Raw genomic sequence first — 26,021 nt, 5'->3', positions numbered from 1 at the left:
TTTGGTCCGGTTCTCTATTAAAAGGAGGCCTTAATATCCCTTAGTTTCCACTAGGACCCCGCTACCACGGGAGGGTAGGACAAAAGATGTCATGCAAGTTCTTTTCCATAAGCACGTGTGACTATTTACGGAATACATGCCTACATTACATTGATGAATTGGAGCTAGTTCTATATCACCCTATGTTATAACTATTGCATGAGGAATCGCATTCGGCATAATTATCCATCACTGATCCATTGCCTACGAGCTTTTCACATATTGTTCTTCGCTTATTTACTTTTCCGTTGCTACTGTTACAACTACTAGAAAAACCCAAAAACATTTACCTTTTCTGTTGCTACTGCTACCATTACTATCATATCACTCTTGCTACTAAATACTTTGCTGCAGATACTAAGTTATCCAGGTGTGGTTGAATTGACAACTCAACTGCTAATACTCAAGAATATTCTTTGGCTCCCCTTGTGTCGAATCAATAAATTTGGGTTGTACTTCACCCTCGAAAGCTGTTGCGATCCCCTACACTTGTGGGTTATCAAGACTAATTTCTGGCGCCGTTGCTGGGGAGCATAGCTCTATTCTCTGAGTCACTTGGGATTTATATCGTTGATCACTATGAAGAACTTGAAAGACGCTAAGACCAAGATTTTGCCCTCAACTACGAGGGGAGGTAAGGAACTGCCATCTAGCTCTGCACTAGATTCTCCTTCCGTTATTAGTAGGCTTGCGACACCTAAACCTGCTACTGCTATGAATTCTGATATGTCGCATGTTATTGATGATGCCACTTCTGCTATGCATGATGAAACTACTTCTGTGTGTGATACTACTTTGCCATTAGGTGAATTTCTTGATGAACAACTTGCTAGAGTTAGGGGGAATGAAAATATTGAAGATGCTATTAATGATAGTGATGATGAACGTTCCGCCAATGATTATGTTTTACCTGTTGTTCCTAAGGGTTATGTTATGAATGAAAAAGCTGCTATGTAAATTCTTGCTTGCAATGATAGATCTGATCTTAAGAAATTATTAGCTAAATGGAAGCAACAGTCTCTTAATGCTACAATGAAACCCGATCCTACTTTTGCTACTTCACCTATCTGTGTTACTGATAAGGATTATGAATTCTCTGTTGATCCTGATATTATTACTTTAGTTGAATCTGATCCTTTTATGGCCTTGAATCTGAAACTGTTGTGGCACATCTTACCAAGTTGAATGATATAGCCACCCTATTTACTCATGATGAGAAGTCTCGCTATTTATATATCCTTAAGATATTTCCGTTCTCATTAAAGGGTGATGCTAAGACTTGGTATAATTCTCTTGCTCCTGGTTGTGTGCATAGTCCCCAGGATATGATTTATTACTTCTCTGCTAAATATTTCCCTGCTCATAAGAAACAAGCTGCCTTGCGGGAAATATATAATTTTGTGCAAATCAAAGAAGAGAGTCTCCCACAAGCTTGGGGGAGGCTTCTCCGGTTGCTTTATGCTTTGCTTGATCATTCTCTTAAGAAAAATGAAATACTTGATATCTTTTATAATGGACTAACCGATGCTTCCAAGGACCACTTGGATAGTTGTGCTGGTTGTGTTTTCAGGGAAAGAACAGTCGACGAAGCTGAAATACTATTGAATAATATGTTGACTAATGAAAATAATTGGACTCTTCCCAAGCCAGTTCCTGAAGTAATTCCTGAACCAATTGAGCCAACTCCTAAGCCTATTCCTAAACCCACTCCGAAGAAGAGAGGTGTTTTATTTCTCAGTCCTGAAGATATGCAAGAGGCAAAGAAATCAATGAAAGAAAAAGGTATTAAAGCTGAAGATGTTAAGAATTTACCTCCTATTGAAGAAATACATGGTCTGAATATACCGCCTGAAGAACTACATTGTCTTGATAACCCGACACAGGTAGTGAAGGTAAATTCTCTCTATAAATATGATAAAGTTGAAATACCCTCTACTAAATTTCATAGCCCATGCTTAGATGAATTTGATGACTTTATGGCTAGACAAGAAAGTTTTAATGCTTATGTTGGTAGAGAGTTAAAGAATAATGCTTTTGAGATAGGACGCGTAGGTGATAATCTAGCTAGAGTTAAAGATGAACTTCACCGTGTTAGCAAATATGCTTCTATGGTTGCTACTCAAGCTGAGCAAGTACTCAAAGCTCAAAACGATTTGCTTGATGAATTGAATAATAAAAAATGACTTTGCTGTTAGAGTGGCTACTAGAACTGGTAGAATGACTCAGGAACCTTTGTATCCTGAAGGCCACCCTAAGAGAATCGAGCAAGATTCTCAGAGAAATAATTTAGAGGCACCTAGTTCTTCTAAGAAGAAGAAGAAGAAAAAGATAGAACCTTACATGCTTCTAGTAAACCTACTGTAGACACACCTGAGAATCCCAATGATATTTCTATTTCTGATGCTGAAACGCAATCAGGTGATGAACATGAACCTAGTAATAATGTTAATGATAATTTTCATGTTGATGCTCAACCTAGCAATGATAATGATGTAGAGATTGAACCTGCTGTTGATCTTGATAACCCACAATCAAAGAATCAACGTTATGATAAGAGAGATTTTGTTGCTAGGAAGCACGGTAAAGAAAGAGAACCATGGGTTCAGAAACCCATGCCCTTTCCTCCTAAACCATCCAAGTCAAAGGATGATGAGGATTTTGAGCGCTTTGCTGAAATGATTAGACCTATTTTCTTACGTATGCGCTTAACTGATATGCTTAAAGTAAATCCTTATGCTAAATATATGAAGGATATCATCATAAATAAAAGAAAGATACCGGAAGCTGAAATTTCCATCATGCTTGCTAATTACACTTTTAAGGGTGGAATACCAAAGAAACTTGGAGATCCGGGTGTACCAACTATACCGTGCTCCATTAAAAGAAATTATGTTAGAACTGCTTTATGTGATCTTGGAGCCGGTGTTAGTGTTATGCCTCTCTCTTTATATCATAGACTTGAATTGAATAAGTTGACACCTACTGAAATATCTCTGCAAATGGCTGATAAATCAACTGCTATACCTGTCGGTATTTGTGAGGATGTGCCTGTTGTGGTTGCAAATGTCACTATTTTAACGGACTTTGTTATTCTTGATATTCCCGAGGATGATAGTATGTCTATTATCATTGGTAGACCTTTTCTTAATACTGCAGGGGCTGTTATTGATTGCAACAAAGGCAATGTCACTTTTCATGTTAATGGTAATGAGCATACGGTACACTTTCCGAGGAAACAATCTCAAGTTCATAGCATCAATTCTATTGAAAAAGTTCCAACTATCATTTTTGGAGGTTTTGAATTTCCTATCCCTACTGTCAAGAAAAAGTATGATATTCTTATTGTTGGGGATTTTCATATCCCCGTTGAGGTAACTTAGTGTTATTCGAAATTTCTCATGTTCCGTGTTATTCGGAATGAGTTTGTTAACAAGACTTGATCAACCTTGTTAGTGGATTCATTTTGATGATCATGAGATGGATGAAACTAGAAGGCACAACCTTCTGTACCCTCTTTTTACTTTCTGTTATTTAGAATAATTAAAGAAAAAAATAGTATTATCTGTCTGTTTTCTGATTTATCCGTGCAATAAAAAAATAGTCCGAAAATAAAAGTGCTCCAAATGCCTTGCAAATTTAGTATGATTTTTCTGGAATATTTGAGGATTTTAGGCACTGAAAACACTGCAGGAGGGCCAAGCACCAGGCCATGAGAGAGGAGGGCGCCCCCCCCGTAGGGCGCGCCCCCTATCTCGTAGGCCCCTGGTGACTCCCCTCCACTTATGCCAGCACTCACACACTTCATATTCTACCCAAAAAAATCCCCATCCAGCTCAAGCCCGAGTTCTAGCTCATTTTGCTGCAATTTTCGATCTCTTAGCTCAAAGCTCCTTCCGCAAAACTGCTTCGGGAGATTGTTGCTTGGTATGTGACTCCTCCGTTGGTCCGATTAGTTTTTGTTCTAGTGCTTTATTCATTGCAAATCCTTGCTGCCTTGGTGACCCTGTTCTTGAGCTTGCATGTTAAATTTTTGAGGCCCCAAGCAATTCCAATGCATGATATAGGCTCTAGGCACTTGTAGGAGTAGTTGCTATCAATCTTGTTTAGTTTTATGCACTTTTATTTGGAAGTTACTAAAATTTCAGATTTTTTCAGAAAATGTTAAGGAGGTTCTTTAAAGGCTCTTCTAGCCAAAGCTCTAAAGAAAAATAAGACAAAGAGAAGGAAAAACCCAAGTATAATCTTCCTCGCTTAGCGGAAGTACGATCATGTGAATGGCCATGTGAGGATTTCTTGAAGGAAGCCGGAATTCATGAAGACTTTTATGCTTTAATCGAGACTGCAGGCCTCACCGGTTTCATGAACGACCGAATCGATCAGTATCTCTTACTTACCAATACTTTCGTGCAAAACTTTTATTATTATCCTAAGAAGTCACCGCCTGCAGTATCATTTCATTTATATGACCAGTTCAAAGAAATGTCTTTACGTCATTTTTGCGTGGTATGTAGGATACCTTATGAGGGAGAATTAGAGGAACCCCATCGTGAAGATGTGGCTGGCTTTGTTGATATTATCGTTGTAGAGGAGCCAAAGAAGGGTTCCGAAGTGAAAGTCTCTAGCATACACTCTCCTGTTTTACGCTACTTTGCCATATTCGCTAGTAGATGCTTGATTGGTCATGGGAATAGTGGAAACTTGAGTGTTCCTGATATTATCATGCTTCAACATGCTTTGCTTGGAGACAATAGTTTTAATATGGGTGCCGTCGTTGCTAAACGGCTAGCCCTGAATCATACAAAAGGCCCCATATTTGGAGGTATCTATGCTTCACGTCTTGCTAGACATTTTCAGATACCCATTAGGCACCATAAGGAAAAGGAGACAATATTGCCTCCTCACATTCTAGATTACAAGAGCATGGTAGCACATAAGTTTATTGTTGACAACGAAGATAGGATGCTCTTTTATAAACTTAGATTCAATAAGAAACACTTTGAGATTATTATTTTGCCTGCGCCTCTGTTGTTTGATTTGCTTGCAGAAAATTTCTCGTTACACCGGAGGCGGTGAACAATCATCTAGCTCAAGCTTTTACTCCAGAATCTGAACCTGAACCGGAACCTGGAGTGGAGCCTTATCGCGCATCATCTATCCAGTGGGATCCGGAGATGACCAGCCACTATTATCCTGATTATACCTCTCCTTACACCGAACAGAGTAGCGGCGGTCCTTGGTATTAAACCAACTTAGGCCAAAAGCCTAAGCTTGGGGGAGTACGTATTTCTCATCGACTTTACATTCATGTTCCCACACTAGTCGTCGGTGCTCATACTCTTTCATTGTATTATCCATGTTAGTTTAAACCTCTTTTTCTAGTTTTCTTCTTGTGTGTTTGATAAACCTTAAAAAAACCAAAAAAATTAGTTAGTTTAATTTCCTTGCTTGTAGTAGAAATTAAAATGAAAACCCAAAAAGATTTCTCGTTCTTCTTTTACTTGTTGGGAGCTTTCCCGTGTAAATAGTTTTATTTTCTTTTCTTTCTTCTGGGGGTCGAGAAGACCATATTGAAAATGCTTAGTGGCTCTCATATGCATGATTGATTATTTATATTTAGAGCCCATATTACTTGTCTTCTCTCTTGAGTTGAATGCTTTCAGATTCCAGCTTAGTCCAATGCACGTGCACTCTTATTATTATACACTTCGTCCGGTCGTGCAAGTGAAAGGCAATAATGATGATATATGGTGGACTTATTGGGATGAGAAAAGCTGGTATGAACTCGACCTCTCTTGTTTTTTGTAAATATGATGATTCATCGCTCCTGAGTTAGCTATTATGAAGTAAACATATTTGCAATGACATTTAGAGATTATAGTTGCTTGTGCCATGCTTGATTAGCTATGAGTTATAATGGTTTACCTTGCGTGCCAATGTGCTATTAGAATGATTATGATGTGGTATGATGGGATGGTATCCTCCTTTGAATGAATTGAGGGACTCGACTTGGCACATGTTCACGCGTATAGTTGAATCAAATCAACATAGCCTTCATGATATTTATGTTCATGGTGGATTATATCCTACTCATGCTTGTATCCGGTGTGAATTAATTTTAATGCATGCTTACGACTGTTGCCGCTCTCTCAGTTGGTCGCTTCCCAGTCTTTTACTAGCCTTCACCTGTACTAAGCGGGAATACTGCTTGTGCATCCAAACTCCTTAAACCCCAAAGTTGTTCCATATGAGTCCACTATACCTTCCTATATGCGGTATCTACCTGCCGTTCCAACTAAATTTGTATGTGCCAAAATCCAAACCTTCAAATGAAATTCTGTTTTGTATGCTCGAGCAGCTCATGTTTCAACTAGGGCTGCCTATATCTTCCATGCTAGGTGGGTTATTCTCACGAGGAGTGGACTCCGCTCCTCATTCACGAGAAAGGGCCGGTAACCGGGATGCCCAGTACCATGATCCAAAAAGATCAAAGCAAATCAAAATAATTAAACAAAACTCCCCCAGGGTTGTTGTATGTTGGAGGCACTCGTGGTTTCGAGCAAATGATGCTTGTTGGTGGTTGGGGGAGTATAAACCTTTACCATTTTGTTTGGGAACTGCCTATAATGCATGTAGTATGGAAGATACATCCATCTCATAGTTGTTGCATTGACAGCGAAAGTATGCCGCTCAAAAATGTTATTCAATCTCTATTTTAAAATCGAGCTCTGGCACCTCTACAAATCCCTGCTTCCCTCTGCGAAGGGCCTATCTATTTACTTTTATGTTGAGTCATCATCCTTATTATTAAAAGCACCCGCTGGAGAGCACACTGACATTTGCATTCATTATTATTGGTTTATATTGGGTATGACTTGACTGGATCTCTTTTACCATAAATTACAATGTTTAGTCAGTCCTTGATCTTTAAAGGTGCTCTGCATTTATGTTTTGCGGTCTCAGAAAGGGCTAGCGAGATACCATTTTGTTATATCATGTTATGATTATTTTGAGAAAGTGTTGTCATCCGAGTTTTATTATTATGACTCGCTAGCTGATTATGCTATTGATATGAGTAATTGTGAGACCTATGTGTTATTGTGAGTATGGTTAGTTCATAATATTTGCTGAAACTTGAATGCTGGCTTTTCATGTTTACAACAACAAGAGCAAACAGAGTTTGTAAAAGTTTTTCTTTATCACTTTCAGTTTGTCAACTGAATTGCTTGAGGACAAGCAAAGGTTTATGATAAGGACCAAACCTCGTAGGCGAGATTGAATGTGTTGTTGCGGCCTAATCTTTCACGGCACTGCACCACCAATAGCAGCAACCTCTCACCCGTGCACGCGATGTACACGAAATAGAGGGTTTGAACCTTGCAGCTCAGCACGAGAAAGCCAATCTCGACGACGGTACTCACGCGCAAAACAATTTCTTCGTAGAAATCGCAACAAAGAGGTTTTCTAAAGCTACCTCAAAAACTTGATACGGGTGTTTACCCTCAAAAACACATCTGTCTATTTCATATCAAAATAACCTGTCTTTACAATGACCATACTCTGGCTATTTATACTAGTATAGCCGACCCTACAATGGTTTGACCAACATGCTAGGCACACATCTAATTCAAAGGAAAAACAAACTTGTCTTGCCAAAAGATAACAACCGACTTAATTTAATCTAAGGAAAGAAAAATAACGATGACTTGTTTGGTTGGTGATGAGGCTTCTCGTGTAGTCTGCAGGTGGACCCCACCCGGTTCCTTTCAAAGAGAGCAAATCTTTAATCTTCATGTACGTCACAGAGTACAATTCCTGATCGGGTGGCCGCACCTGATGGAACCTGTATTTGGTCAGGACTCTTTCCTGTATTGTAGCTACGTAAGGGCATGTACAATGGTGGCATATGGATACATATGCCCCATAATAAAAAGTAATTTGAAGCACCTACATTAATTTTTCCTCTCCAATGCAAGCTATCACTAGTGGGCCTCATTAAGAAATAAAAAATAAAGACTCTAGTACACATGCATCTCTAATTTTCACTCCAACCTTTTCAGCTTTTGTCACTGGACCACGCTTTTTCTCTTCAAGCACCCGCCTCCTGGAGAGGATCCTGCTTCCCTATCCGAACCTACTTTACGTCATATCCGATCCTACATGGCATGTGAGGCATCACCTTGAGGCTATGCATTGTACATGCCCTAATGGACTAATTTCCCATGCATGCACGTGACCTTGCTTATCTCTGGCGCATCAATGTTGCATGCAGATTCTTTTGTTTGCTCAACTCTAGTTCTACACGTTATTGGTTGCATGCATACATAACCTGGTAACATGTGGCTAACTCATTCCTTGACGTGCATAATCTTGCTCTCATCAGTACAATGCAAACTAGCAATTTGGCTCGAGACAAAGTATGGTTCTGCATCTCCGTAGATGATAGGCAGGTACCTTGATATATATGGTGCATATACATCCTTAGGATAAGGTGAAATAACAGTAACACCGGTAGTGACAGAACACACGGTCGTATCATCCTCTCCTCCTTGAAACGAAACCGTCCCCGGTTTCGAATTAATCTTTTCACCAATATTTTTATCTATAGACTGAACGACGGCCATACAAATCCCAGTAGCTTCAACCTTCTTCTTTTCTTCTTCTTTTTCCTCTTTTATCTTCTCAAGATGTTCTTTCCTCCAATAAATAAAACGCTCATCATCATTGGCATGAGGTTGCACATCTTACCCCTCTTGACGGTATATCTGTGTGTTATGCAATCATACGCAACATCATGCTCTTTGTACCATGGCTTGCCCAATAACAAGTGACATGAAATCATCGGTGCCGGAATCATGTCGCACAAAACCTTGCAAAAATAATTTGCCAACAAAAACGGTACCTTGGTTTGCTGTGTGACAGTGAGCTCTTCTTGACCCCAAGGAAACAAGTATGGTTGTGGACGCGGTGTTACTGGTAGATTCAGCTTTTCCACCATCTCAATGCTTGCAGCATTGATCAAATTCATGTGATCGATCGTCATGGCACATGATCTCTCTCTCTCTCACCATCACACGCGTGTGAAAAAGCCCGGTCCAGCGGCCTTCCTCCTCCAACTGAAATCAATAGCTTAACGTAGTAAATGACGATGCCCTCACCATCTTCTCCATAGTGTCGTGAACAACATGATGCTCTGAATACCACCTGATAAGGACCGAACCTCGTAGGCGAGATTGAATGTGTTGTTGCGGCCCAATCTTTCACGACACTCCACCACCAATAGCAGCAACCTCTCACCCGTGCACGCGATGTACACGAAATAGAGGGTTTGAACCTTGCGGCTCAGCACGAGAAAGCCAATCTCGATGACGGTACTCACGCGCAAAACAATTTCCTCGCAGAAATCGCAACAAAGAGGTTTTCTAAAGCTACCTCAAAAACTTGATACGGGTGTTTACCCTCGAAAACACATCTGTCTATTTCATATCAAAATAACCTGTCTTTACAATGACCATACTCTGGCTATTTATACTAGTATAGCCGACCCTACAATGGTTTGATCAACACGCTAGGCACACATCTAATTCAAAGGAAAAACAAACTTGTCCTGCCAAAAGATAACAACCGACTTGATTTAATCTAAGGAAACAAAAATAACGATGACTTGTTTGGTTGGTGATGAGGCTTCTCGTGTAGTCTGCAGGTGGACCCCACCCAGTTCCTTTCAAAGAAAGCTAATATTTAGTCTTCATGTACGTCACAGAGTACAATTCCTGATCGGGTGGCCCCACCTGATGGAACCTGTATTTGGTCAGGACTCTTTCCTGTATTGTAGCTACGTAATGGACTAATTTCCCATGCATGCATGTGACCTTGCTTATCTCTGGCGCATGAATGTTGCATGCAGATTCTTTTGTTTGCTAACCTCTAGTTCTACACGTTATTGGTTGCATGCATACATAACATGGTAACATGTGGCTAACTCGTTCCTTGACGTCCATAATCTTGCTCTCATCAGTACAACGCAAACTAGCAATCTGGCTCGAGACAAAGTATGGTTCTGCATCTCCGTAGATGATAGGCAGGTACCTTGATATATATGGTGCATATACATCCTTAGGATAAGGTGAAATAACAGTAACGGCGGTAGTGACAGAACACACGGTCGTATCAGTTTAAGCTTGGGGGAGTTGATACGTCTCCAACGTATCTACTTTTCCAAACACTTTTGCCCTTGTTTTGGACTCTAACTTGCATGATTTGAATGAAACTAACCCGCACTGACGCTGTTTTCAGCAGAACTTCCATGATGTTGTTTTATGTGTAGAAAAGAAAAGTTCTCGGAATGTCCTGGAAATCCACAGAGGCACTTTTCAGATTTAATAAGAATTTTTGGCAAAAGAATCAAGGTCAGGGGGCCCACGGGCTGTCCACGAGACAGTGAGGCACCCCCCTAGGGGCGCACCCTCCTATCTCGTGGCCCCCCGGACCTCCTCCGACCTCAACTCCAAGTCCATATATACCGTCTCGGGGAGAAAAAAATCAAGGAGAAAGTTTCATCGCGTTTCACGACACGGAGCCGCCGCCAAGCCCTAATCTCTCTCGGAAGGGCTGATCTGGAGTCCGTTCGGGGCTCCGGAGAGGGGGATTCATCGCCGTCGTCATCAACAACCATCCTCCATTACCAATTTCATGATGCTCACCGCCGTGCGTGAGTAATTCCATCGTAGGCTTGCTGGACGGTGATGGGTTGGATGAGATTTACCATGTAATCAAGTTAGTTTTGTTAGGTTTTGATCCCTAGTATCCACTATGTTCTGAGATTGATGTTGCTATGACTTTGCTATGCTTAATGCTTGTCACTAGGGCCCGAGTGCCATGATTTCAGATCTGAACCTATTATGTTTTCATGAATATATGTGTGTTCTTGATCCTATCTTGCAAGTCTATAGTCACCTATTATGTGTTATGATCCGACAACCCGAAGTGACAATAATCGGGATACTTCTCGGTGATGACCGTAGTTTGAGGAGTTCATGTATTCACTATGTGTTAATGCTTTGGTCCGGTTCTCTATTAAAAGGAGGCCTTAATATCCCTTAGTTTCCACTAGGACCCCGCTACCACGGGAGGGTAGGATAAAAGATGCCATGCAAGTTCTTTTCCATAAGCACGTGTGACTATTTATGGAGTACATGCCTACATTACATTGATGAATTGGAGCTAGTTCTATATCACCCTATGTTATAACTATTGCATGAGGAATCGCATCTGGCATAATTATCCATCACTGATCCATTGCCTACGAGCTTTTCACATATTGTTCTTCGCTTATTTACTTTTCCGTTGCTACTGTTACAACTACTAGAAAAACCCAAAAACATTTACCTTTTCTGTTGCTACTGCTACCATTACTATCATATCACTCTTGCTACTAAATACTTTGCTGCAGATACTAAGTTATCCAGGTGTGGTTGAATTGAGAACTCAACTGCTAATACTCAAGAATATTCTTTGGCTCCCCTTGTGTCGAATAAATAAAATTTGGGTTGTACTTCACCCTCGAAAGCTGTTGCGATCCCTACACTTGTGGGTTATCAGGAGAGGAAATTCAAAACCTCCAATAATGATAGTTGGAACTTTTCCAATTGAATTGATGCTATGAACTTGAGATTGTTTCCTCGGAAAGTGTACCGTATGCTCATTACCATTAACATGAAAAGTGAGATTGCCTTTGTTGCAATTAATAATAGCCCCTGCAGTATTCAAAAAAAGGTCTACCAAGGATAATAGACATACAATCGTCCTCGGGAATATCAAGAATAACAAAGTCCGTTAAGATAGTGACATTTGCAACCACAACAAGCACATCCTCATAAATACCGACTTGTATAGCAGTTGATTTATCAGCCATTTGCAAAGATATTTCAATAGGTGTCAACTTATTCAATTCAAGTCTATGATATAAAGAGAGAGGCATAACACTAACACCGGCTCCAAGATCACATAAAGCAGTTCTAACATAGTTTCGTTTAATGGAGTATGGTATAGTCGGTACCCCTGGATCTCCAAGTTTCTTTGGTATTCCACCCTTAAAGGTGTAATTAGCAAGCATGGTGAAAATTTCAGCTTCCGGTATGTTTCTTTTGTTTGTAATGATATCCTTCATATACTTAGCATAAGGATTTACTTTAAGCATATCAGTTAAGCACATACGTAAGAAAATAGGTCTAATCATTTCAGCAAAGCGCTCAAAATCCCCATCATCCTTTGTCTTGGATGGTTTAGGAGGAAAGGGCATGGGTTTCTGAACCCATGGTTCTCTTTCTCTACCATGCTTCCTAGCGACAAAATCTCTCTTATCATAACGTTGATTCTTTGATTGTGGGTTATCAAGATCAACAGCAGGTTCAACCTCTACTTCATTGTTTTTGCTAGGTTGAGCATCAACATGAACATTATCATTAACATTGTCACTAGGTTCATGTTCATCACCTGATTGTGTTTCAGCATCAGAGATAGAAATATCATTGGGATTCTCAGGTGTGTCTACAGTAGGTTCACTAGAAGCATGCAAAGTCCTATCATTTTTCTTTTTCTTCTTTTTAGAAGAACTAGGTGCCTCTAAATTATTTCTCTGAGAATCTTGCTCGATTCTCTTAGGGTGGCCTTCAGGATACAAAGGTTCCTGAGTCATTCTACCAGTTCTAGTAGCCACTCTAACAACAAAGTCATTTTTATTATTTAATTCCTCAAGCAAATCATTTTGAGCTTTAAGTACTTGCTCAGCTTGAGTAGCAACCATAGACCATATTTGCTAATGAGTTGGAGTTCACCTTTAACTCTAGCCATATTATCACTCACGTGTCCTATCTCGAAAGCATTATTCTTTAACTCTCTACCAACATAAGCAGTAATACTTTCTTGTCTAGCCATAAAGTCATCAAATTCATCTAAGCAAGGGCTATGAAATTTAGTAGAGGGGATTTCAACTTTATCATATCTATAGAGAGAATTTATCTTTATTACCTGTGTCGGGTTGTCAAGACAATGTGGTTCTTCAACAGGCGGTATATTAAGACCATGTATTTCTTCAATAGGTGGTAAATTCTTAACATCTTCAGCTTTAATACCTTTTTCTTTCATTGATTTCTTTGCCTCTTGCATATCTTCAGGACTGAGAAATAAAACACCTCTCTTATTCGGAGTTGGTTTAGGAATAGGCTCAGGAGTTGGCTCAATTGGTTCAGGAATTGCCTCAGGAATTGGCTCAGGAAGAGTCCAATTATTTTCATTAGTCAACATATTATTCAATAGTAATTCAGCTTCGTCGACTGCTCTTTCCCTGAAAACACAACCAGCACAACTATCCAAGTAGTCCTTGGAAGCATCGGTTAGTCCATTATAAAAGATATCAAGTATTTCATTTTTCTTGAGAGGATGATCAGGCAAAGCATTAAGTAACCGGAGAAGCCTCCCCCAATCTTGTGGGAGACTCTCTTCTTTGATTTGCACAAAATTGTATATTTCCCGCAAGGCAGCTTGTTTCTTATGAGTAGGGAAATATTTAGCAGAGAAGTAATAAATCATATCCTGGGGACTACGCACACAACCAGGAGCAAGAGAATTATACCAAGTCTTAGCATCACCCTTTAACGAGAACGGAAATATCTTAAGGATATAAAAATAGTGAGATCTTTCATCATGAGTGAACAGGGTAGCTATATCATTCAACTTGGTAAGATGTGCCACAACAGTTTCAGATTCAAGGCCATAAAAAGGATCAGATTCAACTAGAGTAATAATCTTAGGATCAACAGAGAATTCATAATCCTTATCAGTAACATAGATAGGTGAAGTAGCAAAAGCAGGGTCAGGTTTCATTCTAGCATTAAGAGACTGCTGCTTCCATTTAGCTAATAATTTCTTAAGATCGTATCTATCATTGCAAGCAAAGATAGCTCTAACAGCTTCTTCATTCATAGCATAACCCTCAAGAACAACATGTAATACATAATCATTGGGAGAATTTTCATCATCACTATCATCAATAATAGCATCTTCAATAATTTCATTCTCTCTAACTCTAGCAAGTTGTTCATCAAGAAATTCACCTAATGACAAAGTAGTATCATGCACAGAAGTAGTTTCATCATGCATAGCAGAAGTAGCATCAGCAATAACATGCGACATATCAGAATTCATAGCAGTAGCAGGTTTAGGTGTCGCGAGCTTACTCATAACAGAAGGTGAATCTAGTGCAGAGCTAGATGGCAGTTCCTTACCTCCCCTCCTAGTCGAGGGATAAATCTTGGTTTTAGCGTCTTTCAAGTTCTTCATATATAGTGGTCAACAGATATAAATCCCAAGTGACTCGGAGAATAGAGCTATGCTCCCCGGCAACGGCGCCAGAAATTAGTCTTGATAACCCACAAGTGTAGGGGATCGCAACAGCTTTCAAGGGTAAAGTATTGAACCCAAATTTATTGATTCGACACAAGGGGAGCCAAAGAATATTCTTGAGTATTAGCAGTTGAGTTGTCAATTCAACCACACCTGGATAACTTAATATCTACAGCAAAGTATTTAGTAGCAAAGTAGTATGATAATAAAGGTAACAGTGGCAAAAGTAAAGATAATAGTTTTTGGGTTTTTGTAGTAGTTGTAACAGCAGCAACGGAAAAGTAAATAAGCGAAGAACAATATGTGAAAAGCTCGTAGGCAATGGATCAGTGATGGATAATTATGCCGGATGCGATTCCTCATGTAATAACTATAACATAGGGTGACACGGAACTAGCTCCAGTTCATCAATGTAATGTAGGCATGTATTCCGTAAATAGTCATACATGCTTATGGAAAAGAACTTGCATGACATCTTTCGTCCTACCCTCCCGTGGCAGCGGGGTCCTAGTGGAAACTAAGGGATATTAAGGCCTCCTTTCCCCTCCGTTTAATAGAGAACCGGAACAAAGCATTAGCACATAGCGAATACATGAACTCCTCAAACTACGGTCATCACCGAGAAGTATCCCGATTATTGTCACTTCGGGGTTGTCGGATCATAACACATAATAGGTGACTATAGACTTGCAAGATAGGATCAAGAACACACATATATTCATGAAAACATAATAGGTTCAGATCTGAAATCATGGCACCCGGGCCCTAGTGACAAGCATTAAGCATAGAAAAGTCATAGCAACATCAATCTCAGAACATAGTGGATACTAGGGATCAAACCCTAATAAAATTAACTTGATTACATGGTAAATCTCATCCAACCCATCACCGTCCAGCAAGCCTACGATGGAACTACTCACGCACGGCGGTGAGCATCATGAAATTGGTGATGGAGGATGGTTGATGATGACGACGTCGACGAATCCCCCTCTCCGGAGCCCCGAACGGACTCCAGATCAGCCCTCCCGAGAGAGATTAGGGCTTGGCGGTGGCTCCGTGTCGTAAAACGCGATGAAACTTTCTCTCTGATTTTTTTTTCTCCCCGAGACGGAATATATGGAGTTGGAGTTGAGGTCGGTGGAGGTCCAGGGGGCCCACGAGATAGGGGGCGCGCCCTATAAGGGGAAGGCACGCCCCCCTGTCTCGTGGACAGGGTGTGGGACCCCTGGTGTATTTATTTTGCCCAGAAATTCTTATTAATTCCAAAAAGTGCCTCCGTGGATTTTCAGGACATTCCGAGAACTTTTCTTTTCTACACATAAAACAACATCATGGCAGTTCTGCTGAAAACAGCGTCAGTCCGGGTTAGTTTCATTCAAATCATGCAAGTTAGAGTCCAAAACAAGGGCAAAAGTGTTTGGAAAAGTAGATACGTTGGAGACGTATCAGGCCAGTGCACCACCTGGCAGCTCACGTCATCCTGAGCCGGCGCAGGGCGCGACGGGTCACGCCGCGGAGCCACGCGCCTTGGCTCGATAATGGTGCCCTGGGCCAGAGGTGGTGGAGGAGCCCCGTGCGCCACGTCGCTCGCTGCGGGTGGTTGCTGAGGCAGCGAGCGAGCCGGCTCGGCAGAGCCCCCATGCGCAACGCTGATGAGCTCAGCGATCCTCTCGAGCCACTCCTCGTAGAGGTCACCGACTGGGCGGTAGCGAAGGAGCTCCTGTGCCATGAGAAGAGCGTCATGCGCATCTACCTGGCCTCGACGCGCGTGGGACGACGAAGGTGCTAAGGTCAGTGACGGAGTAGCGGTGCGGCCATCACGGCGCACCGACGGGTGCAGCGATGAAGCTTGCTGCTCGTGGCCGGCAAGGACCGTGGCGGCGTTGGCCACCAAAGAAGGAGCACGACGGTCACAACCGTCACCCGCCAGAGCCGTCTGAGCGACGCGGGCAGCGACTGCAGCCCGACGCTCGGCGCGAGCCCGGCGCTCTTCGGCCATGGAGGTGTCGGAGTGGTGGTGGATCGATCGACGGAAGAGAGGATCCGACGCACCCCTACCTGGCGCACCAAATGTTGGATGGTGGGATCCGCAAACCCTTGAGAGGTTCAAACTCTGGGGTGCGTGCGGAGATCTCAACCTATCCAGCCTGCCTACTAGCGATCCTCCTAAGACTAGCGCGTCGAGCTCAAAGGGACAAAGAGACACGACAGTTTATACTGGTTCGGGCCACTGTTGTGGTGTAATACCCTAATCCAGTGTGGTGTGGTGGATTGCCTCAAAGGGCTGATGATGAACTAGTACAGTGGATGAACAAGCCCCAGGATGAACAACCTACCCAGCCTGCCTACTTGTTCTGATTTCCTCTCCCTTCTATGGTGGCGGCTAGTACTATTTATAGTGGCCTTGGTCCTCTCGATGATCTCCGTCCTGCCATCCTGGCGGTCTTGGTCTCGTTGCACCAAAATGAAAACCTTTGGCTGATTCCTCGGGACTCCGCGCCCGTGTCCTACTTCCTTTGCACCAAAGAGGAAACCTGAGTTCTGGTGCCTGCTTGGCGTCTGCCTAGCCTTGGTCGTCATGGCTCACGTCAACCGAGCCTCATGAGGTAGCTTGCATAGAACTCTCCGCCCCTCAGGAGCCAGTCCTGAGGAGGCCGGTCCCCTCGGGGGTCTTGGCGTCGCCCTCCTCGCGAGGCTTGGCTCCTCGCGAGGGTCTTGTGTTGTTCATGTTGAAGCTGGACCGTACCAGGCCGTCTATGAAGCCACGCGGTGGGCTGCAGGCAGGCAGGGCTGGATACCCCCAAATCTAGGACGCCGACAGATGCAACACAAGGCACATAAGTGGAAGAGGAGTTTGTAGATTTGTACTGATACATAACCTGAAGTTTCTCTCAATGCCACATAGCCTAAACTTTGTTGTTTACAGTCTTCAGTCTCTGACAGGTGACGACAACTTGGTAAATACCGCCTGCAAGATGGCGGGGAGAAGATTAGACGACCAGGAGGATGAAGGAAACAGGTAGTAGGTTCAAACTTCCCACATGATCAAACATTAACAAGGGGACTCAAACTGATACCTGCATATATACTTCAGAGACAAACTTCCCAACTAAGAAGATTCAAAGAAAAGAAACAAGATCACAGTGATCCTATCCTATATTCATATTAAATGTGGCCATCTACTTCTATTGTGCGAATTACTTGCTCACATGACGGCCTCCACTAGAATAAAAAAACCCGAGCCCCAAATGATCGAGCTGCACTTACCTATTATGGGCATATGATATGAGGACATAGTTGTTCAAATATATATAGTTAAAAATATGACTAAGTTGAGGATCTGCGAACACAATAATGGTCAAACTTTCCACAAAATAATACGAGTAGATAAGGAAGATTGTACATTCATCCAATACTCAAAGCAATGTTCTAATCTATTATCATGGACGAAAGGGAAAAGCAGATCAAAAAGTGTTCTAGTCCCTTACTCACAGTTTACCTGGTTGTTGCACAAGGAAATTAAGTGGATGGTGAACTCTGTTAAGAGACAGAGAACCAAGATCAAAGAAATGGAGAGCTACTAACAAAGGGATAATGAACTTGCGCCATTTTAAGTCAAATGTACTAATACAATATTCTTGAACTTTAACACATTTTGGTGGAAAAAATTGTTGGATAATAGCCAAATGCCAATACATATACATGTGTGGTAAAATGCAGGAAACCCCTTATACAATGGGGATATACCGAAAAGAGACTATACACATCTAACACCCCCTCAAACTCATGGTGGATCAACAACACTGAGTTTGGAGAGGAAAAAGGTATGCTGCGCTCGAGTCTGTGCCTTCATGAAGAACTCAGCCAACTGTAACTCTGAGGGCATATAGTGAAGAGCGAGAGTTTGATCCTGCACAGCAGCACGCACAAAGTGGGCATCAACACCGATGTGCTTGGTGAGATCATGCTTCACCGGGTCACGCGCAATACTGATAGCACCAGTACTGTCTGATAGTAAGGGAGTCGAGGTAGGAGCAGACACACCAAGATCCTGAAGTAACCATCGCAACCAGATCACCTCAGCCGTCAACATAGCCATGGCTCGCAACTCAGCCTCTGTACTCGAGCGAGAAACTGCAGTCTGTTTCTTTGTCTTCCAGGCAATAAGAGAGCCACCAAGAAAGACACAGTAAGCAGACAGTGAGCGTCTATCAGAGGGATCACTAGCCCAGGTAGCATCAGAGTAAGCCTGGAGCTCAAGAGAACCGGAGCGAGGAAAGAAAAGGCGCTGAGAGATCGTGCCACGAAGATATCGTAGGACACGGAGGAGGTGACTATAGTGGACAGAGGTGGGAGCTGAAGCAAACTGACTCAGGATGTGAACGGGATAGGAGATGTCAGGACGCGTAACAGCAAGATAGACAAGGCTACCAACGAGGTGACAATAGCGAGTGGGATTAGGAAGAGGGTCAGCATCAGAGGCACGAAGCTGAATGTTAAGCTCCATAGGAGTCACAACAGTGCGGTCATCACTGAGAGCAGCTCGAGCAAGAAGATCCTGAATGTATTTCTCTTGAGAGATGTAGAAGCCATCAGAAGTGGAGGAGATCTCAATCCCAAGAAAATAGCGAAGAGGACCAAGATCAGTCATGAGGAACTGGTCGTGAAGGTGGACCTTAACAAAGGCAATGTAGTCAGAGTCGTCACCAGTGATGATCATGTCATCAACATAAAGAAGGAGAAGAGTCCGACCACGAGGGGACGTGTGAACAAACAACGCAGGATCATGATCACTGGGCAAGAAACCAGCTGCAGTCACCACAGAGGCGAAGCGCTCAAACCAAGCGCGAGGGGCTTGTTTAAGACCATAGAGTGAGCGGCGAAGTCGACAGACCATACCGTCAGGAGCATAGTACCCCGGTGGTGGCTGCATGTAAACCTCCTCACGCAGCTCGCCATTAAGAAAGGCGTTCTGGACATCAAGTTGAGAGATAGGCCACTGGCGAACAGAAGCCACGGAAAGGAGAGTGCGTACAGTGGTCATGTGAGCAACAGGAGTGAATGTCTCATCATAGTCGCGTCCCTGCTCCTGCTGAAAACCACGGGCCACAAGACGAGCTTTGTAGCGCTCAAGAGAACCATCGGAGCGGGTCTTAATCTTGTAGACCCACTTGCAGGTGATGGGACGAACACCGGAAGGGAGGGAAACCAGCTCCCATGTGCCAGAGCGCTCAAGGGCAGCAAGTTCTTCAGCCATCGCAAGCTGCCATTCAGGTTGAGTCATGGCAGTATGATAGGAAGTGGGCTCAGTGATGACAGAGAGACCATACCGATCAGGAGAGTAGAGATCAGGCGGTGGGCGAGGCCGAGCCCGGAGGTTGTGAACCGGGGGAGGCGTGAGGAGAGGTGCACCAGAGGTGGAAGGTGCGTCAGAGGAGACATCCTCAGGACGAGGGCGACGAGTGTAGTGGAGAGGAAACGGTGAGAGAGGGCGACGAACTGGAGACGATGGTGGAGAGGTGGAGGAAGAGAGTGGAGAAGATGGTGTCGGTGATGAAGGAGAAGGAATGGGAGATGCCGGAGGAATAGATGACACATGAGGCACATAGCAGGGTGTATCAGGAAGGAGAAGGAAAGAGAGATCGTCCACAGAGAAACTTGAGGAAGAAGGACGTGGGTAGTAGGAACGAGACTCGTCAAAGGTCACATCACGCGAGATGCGCAAGCGGCGACCCACAGGATCCCTACATCGATAGCCCTTGTGCTCATCACTGCAACCAAGGAAAACACACTCAACTGACTGAGCAGTCAGTTGGGTGCATTCTCGGGGGGCAAGAAGAACATAGCACACGCATCCAAACATACGGAGAGTGGAGTAGTCAGGAGAGCGACCAGTGAGACACGCCAGAGGAATACCATCCTGCAAGGCAGTCGAGGGCTGAATGTTGATGAGATAGGTGGATACAGAGACAGCCTCAGCCCAAAAATGGGGTGGAAGGGAAGCAGCAATCATCATCGCACGAGCCATCTCAAGTAAATGATGATGCTTACGTTCGGCAACACCATTCTGAGCATGAGCACCAGGGCATGAAAACTGGGCAAGAGTACCCTGTTCCACGAGAAAACCACGCAACAGCTGAGAGATATACTCTCCAGCAGAGTTAGCACAAAAAGTGCGAATGGGCGTGGAGAACTGGGTGTGAACCATGGCAGCAAAACGTTTGTATATAGGGAGAACCTCGCTACGAGATTTCATGAAGTAGAGCCAAGTGTAGCGAGAGAAATCATCAATAAACAAAACATAGTAGCGGTGACCACCTTTTGAATCAAAGGGAGCAGGACCCCAAACATCAGAATGAACTAAGTCAAAAGGACACTGAGATACAGACTCACTAGTAGGATAAGGTAACTGAGTCTGTTTCCCAAGTCTGCAACCATTATAATGTAAGGAGACATCTCCAGATACAGACCCTAAGAGGCCCTGACGAACTAAAGAAGACAAGCGAGAGCCACAGACGTGACCAAGACAATGATGCCACTGCTGGAAGGACGCGGACGAGGAGGCAGCAAGAGCATGGGAGCTGGCAGAAGTGGTGACAGCGGAAGGAACACAAAGCCAGTCAACCTCCCAAAGGCCCTCTGACTCACGGCGCCGGGGCCAGCACCAACCAAAGCCTTGGTGCGACGATCCTGAATGGAGCAAGAGTCGGTATCAAGAATGACACGACAACCAGAATCAGTAAGTTGGGCAGTGGAAAAAAGATTCATGGTAAGACGAGGAACATGTGAAACACTCGGAACAGAAAAAGATGGAGTGGAAAGAATACCACGACTAGCAACAGGAAAGATGTGCCATCAATAGTAAGAACATTAACAGGCGAATCAAGTGGTCGGAGAGAAGACAACGCGGAAGAATCAGAAGACATATGAAAGGAGGCTCCAGAATCTAGAACCCACGAGGATGTACCTGACTGTGTAGATGCCGGTGATGGTGAGGAAGAGGATGCAGTCACAGCAGCAGCGGAGCCAGTCGATGAGGAGCCCGAGGAAGCAAGAAGACGCTTGAGGCGAACAATGTCCTGGTCAGTGAGTGACGGAGCCGAGGAAGACACAGGAGTCCCGCTGGAAGAGGAGTGCCTCTGATCACGCTTCTTCTGGCGACAATCAGACTCTGGGTGACCTGACCGGGAGCAGTAACCACAGACGGTGTCACGGTGCGACGTGCCCCTCTCAGTATAAACAGGGCGACCCCTCCCGGAAGGTGTTGGAAGGAGCGGTGGAGCGGTGAGCCGAGCTGATGACACAGGAGCCCGAGCAGCCAACACAGATGGGACCACCAGCAAACCAGCAGAGCGAAGACGGGTCTCTTCAGCACGAAGCTCAGCAAGCACCTCCGAGATAGGAACACGGCCATGAGCAAGCAAGTGAGCACGCACGGTTCAAACTCAGAGCGGAGACGTGATAGGAACTCATGGACCCGCTGAAACTCCGGATCAGACCGAGTAGTCTGACAGCACGACAGGTGCCACAAACAACTGTCCGAAGAGAGTCAAGCTGACGCCACATGGCAGAGCACTGTGAATAGAACTCATCAACAGATGAATCACCTTGCTGAAGGGCGTGCTCCCGATGCACGACAGATAGGTAGAGAGCATCACCAGAGGGCTGATAGCGCTGACAAAGATAAGACCACATCGCTGCAACTGTGCCAAGTCCCATAAACTCTGAAGCAAACTAAGGGAGGACACTGGCAGTGAGAACAGCCGCAGCACGAGCATCATCATTGCACCACTGAGTGTAAGCAGAGAGATCATCACGGTACACCGAAAGAGCATCTGAATAAGCAGATACCTGCTGATCATAAGCATCAACGGCAGCATCATCAAGGGCCTTGGCGGCATCCCGGTCAGCTTGAGAAGCCTCGGCAGCAAGGACCGGTGGCACCGATGGGATTGGAGCCACGGGCGCAACAGGGCACGGCGGGCAGGGGACCTCGCCAGAAAGAACACCCCACAAAAGAAGGCCTCGCATATGGATGCGCATGAACCCCACAAACTCAGCATAGTTGGTGCCATCGAAGATCATGGAGCACCTAGGGACTGCAACATAGCCCGAGGAAGACATGAGGGAACTCTGTTGTGCTCCTCTCCTTTTTTTTTGGTCAACGCTCCTCGATCTGGATCGGGGCGGAAAAACTCACGCTAGCCCGAGTGAGGAATCGAGAGGCCAGGAGGAGAGCCGGCCCTGGGTCGCACCTGCCGGAGCAGATGAAACAGCGACAGCTGCAGCCAGGTGCGGAGGAGGGCGGCCGGGGCGCGGGCGGCCAGAGACGCGGCCTGGGTGCGGGCGGCCAGAGACGCGGCCTGGGCGCGGGCGGCCAGAGACGCGGCCGGGGGCGCGGTCGGGGCGCCGACGGAGCACGGCCTAGGCGCGGCGGGAGCGCGGCCCAGCCTGGGCGCGGCGTCGGAGCACGGCCTGGACGCGGCTGGGGCGAGGCCTGAGCGCCACCGGGCGAGGAGGGCGCGGCCTGGGCGTGGAGAGGATGGCCGGCAAGGAGGAAGGAGATGGCCGGCGACGAGGAAGCTAGGCACGGAGCTGCAGCGTGCGGGAGAGGAAGAGGAACCTGGCGTCTGATACCATGTTGGATAAAAGAGCAACTAAGCTTTACTGATAGCCAAATGCCAATACATATACATGTGTGGTAAAATGCAGGAAACCCCTTATACAATGGGGATATACCGAAAAGAGACTATACACATCTAACAAAAATAACCTGTTTATTTTATTTTTTGCAATCAAGGAGCTTTGTTTATTACTCAACCAACTTACAAGGGTGGTGTGTACAATCTTGGAGAAAGGAGGGGACAAAATTTATCCAGAGGCATCTTCTCCTAGTGCTACTAGCTTGATTGACACATTTATGTGCAGCTTCATTTGCTTCACGTGGAACATGTGAAAGAGCAAAACTAGCAAAAACACCACTGAGCTCCCTAATCTCTCGGCATACATCACCAATATCCGCCCTGTCATACGACGAGGAGTTGAAAATATTAACAACCTCCAAAGCATCACTTTCCATGGCAATATGCGTGAGACGCAGATCATGTGCCAGGCGGATGCCATCTCTGATCGCGATAGCCTCCATCGTTCTTGAATCTGCAGCTCGCTCGTACCATAAAGCTTGGGCTCGTGTTAAGGCTCCTGCATGGTTGCGCATCACCAATCCAGTACTCCCTGATTTTGTATGCTCATCAAAGCCCGCATCAACATTTACCTTTATCACATTGATATCCAGCGGTGACCAAGCTTGCCTCGCCCGAGCTGGGGTAGCTCTCGTCAGTGTGGCCAGATCACAAGTAGTTAGCCCATCAAATCGATGCTTGTACTGTTCTGTCCTCCTCTCCGTGCTGATGATTATTTCTTATCAGGTAGTCTGGTACAAACAAATGAACTCTTTTGCAGCAGAACTCTTGAACAGAAGTTGAATAGAACTACATTTTTTATTCATACTCGTATTTCATAACATAAGGTATACACATGTAGTTTTTGATTTCACAGATTTGTGGTTAACGGAAAAGATGAGTAGACATAAATACTATCTTGCGGATAGAAAGAACTATATATCTGTATGCGAGCTAAGCCTCCAAATGTGCAAATCAAGTTACTTCTATAACATTTAAGATGGTTCAAAAATCTAGGTTTAATTGAGTTTGGTACTTTGGTCAATTTTGTTGTTTAGTTTATGAGAAGATGAGCGACCATAGATATGTACATATGAAGTTAGCTATATCATCACTCATGCCTACATCAAAAGATTTGAGACAGCAGAGTTTTCCTCTCGCTTTCACTTGGTCCAATTATAATATAATAACAATCACCATAAGTTAATCAAATTGACTGGAAACAAACTACTCTATAATTTATGCATGAATGGTTAGGCAACCCTTAAGCACAGCAATGGCATTACAGCAAACACACAGCAAACGATAATTGGATTTGTTACTCTTGCAATGTAAGAACCGGCTATTACCTGCGGCATAAAAACTTTTGTAGGGAATGTAGGTGGTGTTGATATCTTTTCTTTCTGGAGGTGTGGTGCCGTCCAGATTGGTCCGAAAACAGTTACCAAACTGTATTGAGTCAAGTTGGACCATTAAAGAACCATTAAGTGCGCAAAGAAATATCACATTGTCATCCTCATCGTACCCATGTATCCAACTCCATTTGAGCTCGACGGGCAAAAGGTGCTCGAGCAGATCAATGGTTTTCTGAAGGACCCATGTAGCAACATCATCATAATTGACCTTCCGCTCCCATAACTGCAGGCTCAGTCCTGTGTAACCGATGAGTCCAAGACCACTTTCCTCTGTCCGCACGATTCGGAGGCGGGGACGGCCACGGTAGGCAATCTCGCAATCTAGTGGCTTCTCGATCACAACAAGCTTCTGCATTGTAAAATCAAACTTAAGGATGTCACCTTCAGTTTCTCCATAAAGCAACCAGCAAAGTGCATTCCCGACAAGGACGCTGGGCCTTACCGGAAAACCCAATCCTCCTGTGGTCGGTGTTGAGATAATATTTCCCCACACACCAGACTTGGATTCGTAGAGGCAAGCAGATTGATACATGCCTGTGGTCTTCTACGCCCATGTGCACCAAGGCCAATTTAAAATAGTCCAGGTCGCAGTCGCCGTGCACATGGCCATGCTCGTCATCGCCGGCAGCGCAGAGCACCGCAACGTATATGATGCCCCTCTTTCCAGTGTTGTCAAACTGCGGTGGAACAGATACCCGGCGCTGGCGACCGGAGATGGGGTTCCACGCGACGGCCTCGGGCAGTTCCTTGTTGAGGAAAAGGACGAGGCCGTGGCGGCATTCCGCGAAGTCTAAGCTCTCCCCGTGGCGCTGCGGCAGGGAGAATTGCGCGGCGGGGATGCGGTCGGGCGGGTCCAGCGTGGGACTGAAGTAATAACCGGTATAAGCATTGGCGCAGAAGAAGCCGAGGACCGGGGGCTTCCCGTGGTGCGCGCGGAAGCGGCCGAGGAAGCCGGGATCAGAGACGAGGCGGTGCCAACGCTTGCACACGACGGAGGCCCGAAGCAGGGAGGACGGTCGCGGAGGCAGGAGGAGGAGGATCTCACGGAGGAGATCGTCGTTGTCCAGCGGCATGACGGAGGACGCGAGAGGGCGGCGGCTGCGGACCATGGAAATTGGAAAACTCCCTAATTTCTCGTTCGACAGGCCCACAGTCGCAAGTCTATCGGCGATAAGGGTTTAGAGTGCTGGTAAGGGTACGACTGTACAAGTCCGATTTTCATATGATATAGCAGATCGAGCCGTTCAACTCCTAGGCCCAGTTCTTTTGAGCAGATTATGGAGAATCTCGGTTCCGAAAATCCCGACCAAAAAGAACTCGATTGAAATTCCAAAATCTCAACCGAATTCTGCAGAATCCTAATGCAATCTCAAAATCCCAAAATACCTGGCTTCTCCCACAATCTCAGGATTCTGCCTAGTCCCACCAAAGAAAATGTTTCAAAGCATAGTTATATCCCTATTGTATCACGTATTTACGATCAAAA

At 44.6% G+C, this 26,021-nt stretch overlaps 1 protein-coding gene across 1 annotated transcript; it reads right to left on the bottom strand.

Annotated features, from left to right (window-relative positions):
* Positions 1-23,279: 23,279 nt before the first annotated feature.
* Positions 23,280-25,747, bottom strand: LOC123116541 (uncharacterized). Its single transcript, XM_044537486.1, has 2 exons — positions 24,470-25,747; positions 23,280-23,872 (listed from the first exon to the last, which is right to left on the bottom strand). The coding sequence occupies exon 1, from the start codon at positions 25,642-25,644 to the stop codon at positions 24,919-24,921; it is 726 nt and encodes a 241-aa protein (XP_044393421.1). The 5' UTR covers positions 25,645-25,747; the 3' UTR covers positions 23,280-23,872; positions 24,470-24,918.
* Positions 25,748-26,021: the final 274 nt, after the last annotated feature.

This window comes from Triticum aestivum, chromosome 5B (genome assembly GCF_018294505.1).
Source record: "Triticum aestivum cultivar Chinese Spring chromosome 5B, IWGSC CS RefSeq v2.1, whole genome shotgun sequence".
NCBI classification, from domain to species: domain Eukaryota; kingdom Viridiplantae; phylum Streptophyta; class Magnoliopsida; order Poales; family Poaceae; genus Triticum; species Triticum aestivum.
Note: the sequence above shows the minus strand (reverse complement) of the source record. Positions and strands in the feature narration are given on the sequence as shown.